General features: G+C 33.3%; 1 protein-coding gene across 1 annotated transcript; it reads right to left on the minus strand.

The window, feature by feature from the left end:
- Positions 1 to 627: 627 nt before the first annotated feature.
- LOC126923654 (corneodesmosin-like) lies at positions 628 to 13190 on the minus strand. Its single transcript, XM_050737340.1, has 7 exons — positions 13161 to 13190; positions 12190 to 12274; positions 8639 to 8770; positions 7585 to 7677; positions 5168 to 5767; positions 2840 to 3108; positions 628 to 1841 (listed from the first exon to the last, which is right to left on the minus strand). Exons 1-7 carry the CDS (start codon positions 13173 to 13175, stop codon positions 792 to 794), a joined length of 2244 nt encoding a protein of 747 aa, XP_050593297.1. The 5' UTR covers positions 13176 to 13190; the 3' UTR covers positions 628 to 791.
- Positions 13191 to 13810: the final 620 nt, after the last annotated feature.

Below are 13810 nucleotides of genomic sequence, written 5' to 3' on the forward strand. Positions count from 1 at the left end.
AATTAGTTTACTGATATGATACTGAAATTTAGAAAGCAAGAAAATATCACATGTAAAATTATCGTTATAAATTTTTAACTAGTTTATTCTTTTTATTTTTTATTTGTATTTAAAAATAAAATTTACTTTCCGCAAGAATAATACAAATTTGTATTGCAATTATTATATACGATATAATATGTTTATTAAATAAATATGTTTATTATTAATAATATGTTTATTAAAATCAAATTTTGTGATTAAAATCAAGAATTTTGTTATTAAACCCAATAATTTTTTTACTAAATCCAGGAATTTTGACACCTACAGTTTCGTAGCAACAATCGACCAGTTTTTAAACGTGCCTAAAATAGTTTCGTCAAATAAACAGGGTCTAGTCCTCAGGCGACGTGTCATATACACCAATTGTATGATAATTAAACAGAGTACGAAGTTATTTAAAGAACTGCACTGGTCGAGTGGACGGAGTCAACTTTAGCTGATTCTTTCTTTAATTATGAGAACAGTAAACCTAAAATAAGAACGCAGAAACTAACAATTTTCCGTACATTAAAACTTATGTCATTTGTAAAATTATAAGGTACTTGAAAGAAAAATGTCCCGTTAAGACAATAAAATGCAATGATATAATCAGTAAATCATAAATCTTACTGAAGAATTTATTTCTACAATTCGTTAGTAATTCTATTTAACATAGAGTAATATCGCTATAAGCAGTGATTATCTCGAAGAAAGCATAATTAATCATATATATAATAATATCTTAAAAATATATAAGATCTTCTAAAACTCTAATGCGATCTTCCACTAACTTTATCTATAATCGCTTGAGTTAAAACTCTCCCAGCAAGATCTTTAGCTATATTAGTTAACTGGTCTCCAAAGTTAGGCTTTTTACTGGCAGGAGGAGGAGGAGGCTGATATCCTTGCGGATATCCTTGTGGATAACCTTGCTGATATCCTTGTGGGTACCCTTGAGGATAGTTTCCTTGAGGTGGATATGCCTGTGGGTAACCTTGATTATATCCAGGATAGTAATTACCATATGGGTTAGACTGGCTAGGATATCCAGACTGTGATGGGTATCCAGATTGTGAAGGATATCCTGACTGTGAAGGATATCCTGAATTGCTTCGACTAGCCTGACTAGGATATCCAGGATATGCAGCATTCACCGAATTGGCATCTACCCTTTTAACACTTTCTTCATTCGTCCTGGAACTGCTAGGGTAACCGGAGCTCGCTGGATATCCTCCGGAACTGGAAGGATAACCGCTATATCCTGATGGATAGCCCGAACTACGCGATGGATAACCAGATCCTGATGGGTATCCCGAAGAACTTCTCGAAGGGTAACCAGACTCCGAAGGGTAACCGGAAGAGCTTCTCGAAGGATATCCGGATCCTGATGGATAACCAGACGAGCTTCTTGAAGGATATCCAGATTCAGAGGGATAACCAGAACTGCTTCTCGATGGATAACCGGATGAGCTTCCTGATTCAGACGGGTATCCCGAACTTCTTGAAGGATAACCTACAGAGCTATAGGGATAACCTGACGAACCACTGGATGGATAATTGGAGTTCGAAGGATAACCAGAGTTACTTGGATAACCGGACGATCTGGTTGGGCTTTCGGATTTTGGTTGACTTGCGGAGAATGAATCGGGATTTTTGGAAGAATCAGAGCTAGGATATCCGCTTCCAGATGGATATCCCGATTGCAATCCCTTTGTCGACTGAACGTCAGACGCAGAAGAGTCCACGTCGCTGGCGCTTTCTCGTCTTCTGACTATCTTGTTGTCACTATCGAACTCTGCGAACAATTCGTTATCTATCTCCTAATTTTTTAGAAATATTCTCTTCCGGTTTGTGCCCCATGCCATGCCGAGTCCAACTTAATTGTTATCACACTTCTGTGTTGCACAAGCAGCCTTGCTGATACAGTCAATATCGCTGCCAATGCCCGAGCAACTGTACTATTTGAATTAGTATGTTATTAAGCTAACTATAATGTAAATGTATTTTAATCTCGTGTGTGTGATTGAATTATTTTTGTATCTCGATTATTCATTTCTTGTTACTGTTTGAAAGCTAGGCTATGCAACGAGTAATTCAGTCATGCAATTTCATGTGTTTGTTTTCCTGTTTGTTAAAAGTGTTGAAGGCTGTAAGTGTGCTACTGCAATAAACGATTCACATAGATGTGTCTCGACTTCCTAAATGCGTGGAGTATTTTAAACAATTACATAATCTTATTTATAATTCATTTTATTGGCATCTAATTTTTGTATTGTTTTATAAAGAAAATATATTTCTGGAATTATTCAAATTAAGAGCACCCATAGTATGCTGAAGAATTACATATATTTATTACATTTATTCGTTACATAAGAAAATGTTTCAAATGCTTGTTAAGTACTATACATTTAATAGACTTATATGTCATAACAACGTAATAAAAATGAATCGCACAACCGTAACATGGCACTATAATGAAAGAAACCACAGTCATTCATAAAATAATAAGACACCTACAAAACTGGAGATAACATAAAATTAAATTAGTTCATCGTCATAATTTAGGTTATTGAATAAAAGATTAAATATCAGAGAATCCAGAGTAAATATTTTAAAGATAAGTACTTCTTTATCGACAAGATATCTCGTATATCGACACTAGATACAAAAAATAACACAATTAGGACATTTTCTTTATATAAATATGGTATGTCTTGCGATATAACTGCAGCTTCTAGTGTAGAAAGTAAGATGCGATCCTAAAGCGAAAGCTAAACGTAAGGTAAGTAAGTTATAAATTGACAATGAACTCCACTTAACCAAAAAATCTCCAAATTCGGTTTCCCTGATCATCCACAGAGGTATGAGTATCGTAATAGCCGTTACCACTTTGCTGAGTACGGCTCCTAGGAGTAGTTACGCCATAACGATCATTCCCGAACAAACGGTTAAAAATAGAACCACTTCCAATAGTGTTTCTGGATCCCGAGTTACCGCTGACTCTTCCACCATATCCACTGGGAGAAGATCTCGGTGGTGGAGTAGGTGGAGTTGGTCTAATCTTTCCTGGTCTTGGTGTTGGATACACTGTCACATTGAAGAGTGGTAGTCAAAAGCTATATCGTACTTAAGTCAACTAAATTCGACGCACACAATATATAAGCCGTTAGTTAATGTTAGAAATAACGATTACTGCGTACCAATGTTATGATGAAGTTATCTCTCCTTAAACATGCATTCTAATAATTAATTAATAATAGTTAATTCGTTTACACTTTGTACTTCCACTCTTCAATTTTGGGCATCAATTCATTTTTGACAAGTAAAAATATGAATTGCCTGAGTTAACTCTTAAGCCTTTAATGGATATTAATAAACCTGTAGCTATAATTGGATGAAATAAAAATAAGTAAATGTTTTAGATAATGTATGTATAATAAAATAAAAGTAAATTAAATCGAAGTAAAAATTAGAACAAAAGTAGATATCTTAAAAGTAGCTGGAAATTGTAGTTTCTTTTGAACAAAAACATCGTAAAAAGAATATGCTGAAAGAAACGCTGATAAAAGTAAAATGACTATCCGCCAGCTAAGAACTGTGACCTACAAAGTACTTCTACGTCGCACGCTGAAGTAGATAAGAGGTGTCAGGGTTCGACACGATAACGAGATCAGTCGGTGTTTGCTACGTCTTCGAGAAATTAATCCTAAAGCCTGTTCCCAGGCGACTGCAGCTTAATGAGAGCAGATGACAGGTAGTTGTAGTAAATCTATGAATTTGATAGAAATCGTATTATTTTTATTCCGATTTAACGAGTTCGCACAATAGCCAATATTTCATATATTCTTTAATATAGAAATAATTGTATACGTATTATAAATATACATCAATACAGATATATCGATTTTATTAATTCTAAGAGAAATTATTTTTCGGACGGCAAAAATATATGGCTCGCAACGAAAACGTATCATCTCAGTATCTAATTAAGTGCATTGTGTAAAAAAAGGAAGATAAAACAATTTACGTGACGATAGTTTGTTCGTTTAAAGAGAAGTGAATAATTTTGTTCGTCGATCATACTCAGAATATCAGGTACCAAATTAATCGGCTCATTGCGAACAGCGTGCTTGAGGAATTGGTCAACTTACGTGCTTGATGACATATTTCTTGTTTTTAATTTATCGCTGGAAACATACATTTTGACAAGTTGTAAAATCATTGTGTACATCAAAAGAAAAAAATAGGTCATCAAATTCTGAGGTAGAACACGAATAAAAAGAGTACATTAAATGGAAGAACTTTCACCTCAAACAGCGTGACTTTAATCAGTCAAATGCATTTTCAGCACCCAACATGTTTGAAAATCTTATTCTCTATGGAAAATGTAATTATATTTTCTGCGTCTCCATTAATCATATATGCATTACAAAAAGAACGATCGCTGGGCTGGCTGAAAGACACGTTGGAAGGCACGTAATGCATCATAGTAAAATATCAAATGGTAAATACAATTTTAAGAATGAATCTTTTATAAAGATAAGAAAACGTTGAGCAAAAAAAGAAAAATGATAGAGAGATAATATCTTAAACAATAATTCCTTAAAGCATCTTGTACTTTCGTAAAGCATTTTGTAATTTTTGTATATTTTTTTCTTTTTCAAATATTATTCTAAAAGAAACAACAGAGAGTAATGAAATAACATAACATTACTACAACCTGTTATTGAATCTTCTAAAGATATTAATTTACCATAATGTATTTTTAAATGATGGAAATGTAAAAAATAAATTAGTAGCAAGAGAGAGACAGATAAAGAGAGAGAGAGAAAGAGAGAGGAAGAATATACATTGAAATCACTAACTTCAACATAAAAATATCCAAAAATTATATACGGTACACGCTAAGAAAGTTTCCCTAAGTCTATTGGACGAAAGTAGTGAAGGTACTTATAATCTCTTTCCATAATTAAATGTACATATTATAAATATATACAATTCCACTAAGATTTCTGTATAATTATACATATATATATAATTCAATATTGATCAGACAAACAAAAGTTCGCCGCCCAAGATTCGTCTATTATTCAACCATAACGAATAAAGCATTAACAGACACTTAGAACCCAATACGCATGTAATCATGATAATCTATTTACCAATACCATGATAAGACTTGCTGAATAGATAATCATTAAGGACGGAGATTGCATGATGGCGTTATTTCTTCGATAACCAGAATGCACATTATTGTGGTACATACGATTCTGATTAGGATAATTCGCATTAGGATAATTCGCATAAGGATAATTCTGGTATCCGGGATATTGTTGAGGATATCCTGGCGGCGCTGGATAACCAGGTTGTCCTGGATAAGTAGGATAATTGGATTGACCAGGTTGTCTAGCGGGATAGGATTGTCCAGGCACTGGCATTCTGTTGTGCGTTGGATACGGCGGATATCCTAAATCTTGTTGCCGATTTCCTTGGTTCGATGAGGGATAAGGCGGATATCCGCTGTTAGAACCGCTGTTAGAAGCGCTGTTACTGGGATATGCTGGATAACCCAAATTGCTGCCAGAATTCACTTGATGGTATCCTCCTGCTGGATCAGCAGGGGCCGGGGGTGCATTAGCATTCGCGTATGGGTTCGAATTGCTAGCGCTGTTGCTGGTCTTATCGTGATTCTCGTCGTTGTTGGTTCGCTGTCCGTTTACGTAAGAAACGCCCGCCGAATCGTATCCTGAAAAGATCGTCCTCTTCTACGTCGTATTTTATCTCTAGGGTATTCCTCAATTATAATTAAGGAATTTTAAAAATCAATAGGAACATCAGACAGAAAGAAACGAATATTGTCAAAATATGATAGGAGCTTCATACTAAAAACGGGAGACACCTTGGTTACGACTACGTGAACGCATTCCGACTAAAAACGTTTCGCTAGAAAATTGGAGATTTTTAGAGTGACTCGCTTTAACGGAGTTAGTCGAACGAAGGTGCTATGCGAGAATTCTGAAAATTGTGCTGCATTATTTTCATCCCCAGTTACGTATGCAAAGATAATTGGAAAGCGTTAGAAGTGAACGTTAAAAAGATCCATGCTACATGCTGAAGCAATCCTGCGTTGAAACCATCGTAGAGAAAGTTAAAAATATGTCGTACTTCATAATATTCGTTTGTACAAATAATTAACCTCATTATTAGATAGTGAAAATTGAATAGGATTATACAATGAGTAGTTTCAGACGTTATTTTATTTTTGTGGAACGAAGAAATTTTAACGCAACTGCATAAACCACGCGTTCGAAATCAATTTCGCTAGCAACTAGAATAATACATTTTTTCTTTCCTTCTTCGACAAGATGTTAAAAGTTTATGCGTTCGAGAGCAATTTCTTCAAAATCCTATAACGCTACGTGAGTATACGTGCATCTATACGTTTGCGTGTAGGAAGAGACGATAATGGAAAGGTCGTGTTCGAAAAAGTTAAGAAGAGTAAAAAATCTGCCATACAGGTTCTTGGGGTTCGCCACCTTACGTTACATCCCGCTCTACACTTATCAATATTTCGAAAAATTACGGAAATTCTATGTTCTTAAATGCCATTTTATTTCGAGAACTTTAATTCCACTTCATAAGAAATGGATTTTATCGAACTGTTGCACTTACATTAAAGATATTTCATATCTTAAACTATAATATGCAATAAAAAATCTTCTTACAAAAGTGTATTGTCAGAAAGATAAATACTGTGAATCAGCTAGACTCGTAAGATAAAATAAATTTGAATAACGAAGATTCGTATGGAACATTACGTATGATATTTAAGACCAAGAACACCGGAAGTTTTAATGAATCCAACACGCGTGACTGTAATTTGCACTCGAAACGATTCACGATTTTATACGTTAATAAAGAACGATGTAAATCACATTTAGTTTTGCTTCAAAATTAGTTTCAAAATCTAGTTTCAAAATTTTAAAGCTGAGATATCTAAAACCATCAAATGGATAAAACTCAATGGAATATTCCAACCAATTAAAAAGTTATAAATTTCAACAAAGAAATAATTCCATTCATTTTATAAAAATATGCATATATGAAAAATGGGGAAAAAAGCCTGGTATAAAGCTTTGTTTTTACCGCAATGGAGAGAGGATTACAACAGCTTAAAGTTCCATTAGCAAATATAGAATGAAATTATTCCATAACTCTTATATAATATCGTATTACAAGTAAAAGTGTTCTTTAATTAATATATCTTAATGAACTATAAATTAATAAATCGCATATAATAATACATGATTAATTGCATATATTTGATACTTTCAACGAAGTTCATAAAGTTTTAGATAAAATGTAATATTGGCAATTTATTTATATCAAATGCAACAATTTTTGCCAATATTGTATTCCTTTCTCATCTGCGTAATTCAATTTCATACATTTTGCTCGTTGTACCTCTGACATGCGCTTAAGTTTTCATGCTAATCAACAAGCGTGTACGCATAATCAATCACAGTAGTAGCAAATAAAAGATGAAATAATTTAAACACTCACCAACTGCCGTTGATTTTTTCACGCACGTCGGTGCGTCATTTTCGGTTTTACAGTATTCATTTTCCCCGCATATAGTGCTTGCGCAACTAGCACCTACAAATAAGAGAGATTAAATATTTATTTTGAATTCCTCGCATTTTCAATTCACGATCAGTCGCGTTGATAATATGGATAATATTTAAACGATAATAGGAAACAGCGACTAAAATGATAAATATGGTTCTCCTTAAAAAAGAAGCAAACAACGAGATCGATAATGATGCATTTAGGTTCATCGGATGTGCGTTTCGAATATGATAGTATTGAAGTTAGAAACGTGGCTAACTTTATAATAATTATGAAGTTTGATCAACGCGATTAATCGGTGTAATTTATTTTGAATTCATTGAAATATTCAAGTACTATTTATTAGTATTATCGATCATAAAGCGAACAATTTCATATGCGATTGGTCAGTAACTTACACACAATAGATTAAAATTTAATGAGCTTGTAATTGATTGAAGAGTAATGGAGCTATCGATAATTTATGCACCGAAAGGGGTTGAAACGTTCGCGTTACACACATTCTAATTCAAAACACAACAGACTATATTTGAATAGTAACATATTCCAAACACGCTTCTATGCATGAATCATTATTATATCCTAAATTCTCTACACTTTAATTTCCATTGATACGACGACAAGTATTCATTACTGTGTATTCGCGTAATACGTAATTCGAAATAATTGTGCAGTATTCGTTACACGACTTCGTTAATTGATAGGAATATCGATACGTTAATATCTTCATTTCGAAAATGCTGTATCACTACAGGACATAGCATTCGTGAATCAAAAATTGCATTAAAATGAGTTTCGTTCGATAAGAAACGTAATCGAATTAAAATCATTGATTATCATTTATGCAAAATTAACAAGAACCGCCGTCATCAACCCCGATTCAATCGTGCAGGATTTTATTCCTCTTCCCATTTTCCGTGTCCCGTCCATTCCTCATCGAGATGAGACAGCAAAACTATATTTATGGATAGGTCAACAACATTCTTACCGCCTGGATGAGCTTTTGCACAAGTCGGATAACGACCGCAGTTATCTCGTTGGTAAATTGAACAAGGATCCTCGGCCATCACGCAGACCTCATCCCTTCTGCAACCGATGTCCTTGCATGTCCTTCCATACTCTGCAAACCAGAGAGTAACCCCTCCGTGAGTTTTCGTTTAGTGGCGAAAGTTCCAGTAATATACCATGATCTCGCAATTGGATATGGTTCGTTAAAAGTTCACTCGAAGAAAGGGACGTGTTATAAATAGAATTTATACCGGAGACTCTGATACTCCTGATCAAATGGCTTGTACGGAAGCTTTAATTTCGGGTCGCGCGAAAAGTGCACGTAAACGATGCGTACTTCGCCGAGAAATACCACCATTATATATTCACAGGATTGTGGGTTTATACTGTAGCATAAGAAAATATACTTTTGGAACTTTTTGATGCCACCAGCGTTTCTGAAATATACATGATAGGTCTACAAAGTTTCAGAACTGATTTTATTTTTAAGTACTATTTAAACCATCTAGAGACTTTAGCAAACTAATTAGCAACACATCTGAATATGATGTATGCGATGTTTTATCTATGTAATCAGTAGAGTATAAACATTTATGGAAATTTAAATTTTCGAGGACACAGCTGACACTGAAGAAATAAAACTTAAATGTTCGATGTGATGTATATTTATGTAATCATAAAATATTTACTATAGACAGACCATCTGATAAAGGCTAGTCGCAGAGCACAGTACTTCAGAGATTTTTTTATACTGATATATCACTAATGACGTTAATGTAGTTGCCAGTAATTATTTGTTGCATAGATAACTGTTAAAACTTGTTTTAAAGACATACACGCCTAGATGCCCGGCCATGTAACGTGAAACTATTAAACAGAGTAAGTATATTTACATTTAAGTGACTTTAACTCAATATCTCACATCCTATGTAGAGTTCCACTAAAAGTTCAAATAGTAACTGGGCAACTGAGTAACTGAAGCTGCTGTTTAGTGAATAAAGTATAACTTGATAAATAACTAAATATCTATAGTCGGTCAATTCTGTCATTTCTTTATATCAGCGTCCTTGGCCACAATTAATAATTGTGTGATACGTATTCAAAGAACATGGTCTTGGTATTGTATTACATTTTATATTTATCCTCAACTGTTAAGCTTTGCTGGTTGACAATTAAGTCTTGACTTAAGCCTTGACTGTTGACAATTGCTGAATTGCAGATGAGCGATTAGGTTCTAAAAATTTATATTAAATGTTTTCAAATAACGAATAATAATAACGAAGCAATATAAGACGACATTATCCCAGACTGTAACTGTAATAAACAAATCGAAATGTAAATTAAGTAGAAATTTTGGAATTCTTCTCTCGCAACTTGAATCAATATTCACAAGAGCATAAGTATCTTTGCCAATTTCGTTTGACGCGGTGAAAAAGCTCGTATATCCGCATTTAGTAAATACTAGAGGAAACGTTTCTTGCAGTGAAAATACAACTTCCAGCGCACATTTACCTGACATTACCCAACCAAGCCTTGCATCGGTGTAACGCTGCTAATCGTAATTCTATTCAAGCACCACAGCGTCATCCCCATATAACCCCATCGATTCTCAATTATCCAGCAGCAAGGGAAGGAGAAAGAGGATAGAAAAGGAGAGAGAGAGAGAGACAGAGAGAGAGAAAGAGAGAAGCAGCTGCCGAGTTAACGCCCAGCTTGGTGTTATCCACCTCTGCCTACGTGTTGGGAAGATACGAAGGAATGGAATAAAAGGATGGGCAGCTAGAAAGAGAATATTAAAACTAGGCTAATGATCCTCTCTCTAAATGTCCTTAAACGTTTGTCATATCCAAGAATAAAAGGAAGAACGAAAGAATCGTAGAAACAATAGAGGTATTATATATATAGGCTGCAAAATAATTCTCAAGCAATGCGTGGTGTTATGTGATAAGACCGACAACTGTAATTGTAAGGAATCAATCGAAATACGTTAATACAGGCGGCAAAATGATTCTTGAAATGATACACGGTGTTATGTGATAACCGTGGAAATAACGATAATTATGAAAAATAAATTGAGACGGAGTGAACAGCGTTCCAATTCATCTTCCGTGAAAATGAAATGTACATATGCGGTTATAATAGTCACATTTTGCGTAAATATCAATTCAGCGATAGCAATTAAGGTCCGGTAATTAATTATATCAATTTGGTCAAGAGCATTGGGGCTCTGATCAAATAATGACATATTGGTGATAACGGGTACTTCTTATTTAATATATGTATTACGTTTAACAAAATAAACGTAGAAATAGAAATGTATATGAATAAGATTACTTTTTTATAATAGCATTGCAATAAATATATTAGGAATATATTTCAGAATATATTTTGAATGGCGAATCAATATTAACAAAAAGGTTTTAATCTCGGTATTTTTCTAGCCATTTAAGAAAACTCCATTTTCAACATTTCATTTAACCCGCAAAAAAGCTTCACAGGAAAATTAAGAGAGAAGTTCTGGAACAATTTAAAAATTACTCCAACCAGTTATAATAGTTATAACATCCCTTTTAACAGAAGTGGTAATTTTTAACTTTAAAACAAATACTTTATTCACTTTGGAAATTTGCTATTGGATAGTTAATGAATCGGAAATATATCTATTAATCTTCTAACTATTCTATACATATCTTATACATATGTATTATTTAGGCCATTTGACTGTGTAGTAAGATTGCCAATTCAGCGGAAATAATTAATGAGATATCTTTTTTACTGAAACGAATTCGGATATATCTAGGAAAATTGTTTATTGGCATGGTTTTTCTCGAGACGCTTGTAATAAGCTCCTAAATAAGCTTGATTACGTAAAACTTCTAACAGGAAATTATTCTTATGCGATAAACAGGAATTGTGAAATATATTTCCAAGCCAACGTTAAAGTGTTATATTCTTGGAAAATCCAATACAGGGTCCTATATAATTCAATATAATTCCAATAATAAAACAAAAATATGCTCGTATAAGTATTTTCAAAGGTTGACCATTAATAAGAATATAAACATGGACGACTAGAAATAAATAGTTGAGTTTAGGATTCGAATATACGTGTCATTAAATCTCTTGGTTCCTGTCACGGTTTCTTCTTCCTTATTTAACAAGATTACGAAGCGGAAAAGGACAAAGACGACGATTACGACGAAGGTCGATGTAATTACATTGGTCGAGTTAGAGATTAAAAACGATCATTTGTTTCCATTAAGCCCACTTAATCCCGATCAAACGAAACGATTGGCCATTGGCAATTGAATTGCAACACCATGATTTAAGCTGGCTTGTAATACCACAATTACAACAAATTAGCAATTTAAACAAGTACTGTAGAAATATACAAATTGAAATTTTAATCGATATTTTATTAATACGATATATTTTATGTATTATTTTATTCATTACAGAAATTTATATATATCTGAATTAAGAAAAAGTTTTTTAAAATGGTCTACTTAAATTTATTAAATTTTTACTTACTAGTGTATGAGGCTGCATCGGGAACCGAAGTAATAAGTAAGAGTGTCCCCAGAAGGATACCCAGTATAGAACTGGACAACATTTTCTGTAATTAAAAAAATGTTCTTCTTTCAACCTAATTTTATACGTAGATATAATTATTCTTTGGTCGTTTTAAATTATATTACTTTAAGTACTATAATAATAAAATTATTTGATAAAGGGTTGATTAAAAATTAATACGTAATAATACTATGTGTAATATTGTGTAATATTTTATGGAGTCTTTACACTATATATCGCCTGGAGATAGATAAACGTCACGCAACGTACAACGTATTTCCATGTCATCAGACGTATATTCAAGAGAAGTACGCCCTTACAAAATATCGAATATTTAATACTGACTTAATAAAGAAATGTAATTGGAAAAATTCACATAACATTTATTCCAAATAAACTGCAATCATAATATAAATATCTCGTGGAATTTTGCAGAATTATAATAATATAACTATTCTCTCTACTCTTTTTATTATTTAAAAAACAAGAAAAAAAGTTTATAAAACCAGAAGACGTGTCCAACTTTAAAATTAATAATAGACGCCAAAAGTATTTTATCAATGATTCTATTATAATTTTAAACGAAGTAATAGAAGATGTTTTGGATTTCTATTAAAGTTCTATTAAACAAATATTAAATAAAGAATGTTCACCAAGTGGTAAACATATCAAAGCTGACAATCAACGTTTAATGTTAATTTTAGATCACAAAAGTGTATAATGAAAAAAAGTAACTAGATTTACAATTTCAGCAGAAATTATAGGCAACATATAACCTAACTCATGCAGGTGCTCTATTCCTCACCTGTCCTTATCTCACCAGTCTCACTTTTTAACCTCACCGTCATACCTATCCTTGTACTCCTTAGTATAGGAATACCTAACCTCAAACGCAAGAAATGTACTAAACGTACAAATGAAACACGTACTTCTCGAGTATGCATAACAATTGAATTAAATTGCCAACAATTTAGATCTTAACACTAGAAAACGCATTGGTAACATTGAATTTGCAATCTTTTAATCCATTGACCTTGCCAAGCCATGGAGAAACCGTAAATTGCGTCGTTCGTTTCAACGTGGCACATCGCTCTACTCAGTTACTTACATCATATAATTAACGCGAAAATTCTTAAAAAGACACAAAGCAATAACGTTATATGAGGAAATGATGCAAACTTACCACAAAATCTCACTCACTATATGCACAAACGTCTACTCCAACGCGTAGTCAGTATAACACTGAACATTCGGTGAAATGCAGTATCGTTACTGACCTGACGTTGGCGTGAGTCGAACAAAGATAGACAACGACGTTACGCGCGAGAGACAAGGAGAGAAAGAAACTCCGAAAAGGAAACTTATATAGCGCCAACGTGACGTAAAAGGAAATAGAATATGTTGAGCGTAAATAATCGCTTTAATGACCACGAGAAAGGTAAAAAAGATACGATCTTCAAAGGGAGAGGCTTCAATTCACTTTCGAGAAAAATTTTTAAACATGATGTTGAATGTATAACGAGAATTTCTATAATCATCACGGTACTTTGGAGATATTTATTAAAAATTTCTTAAATTC

The sequence above is a fragment of the Bombus affinis genome, chromosome 13, assembly GCF_024516045.1.
Source record: "Bombus affinis isolate iyBomAffi1 chromosome 13, iyBomAffi1.2, whole genome shotgun sequence".
In the NCBI taxonomy this organism is placed as follows: domain Eukaryota; kingdom Metazoa; phylum Arthropoda; class Insecta; order Hymenoptera; family Apidae; genus Bombus; species Bombus affinis.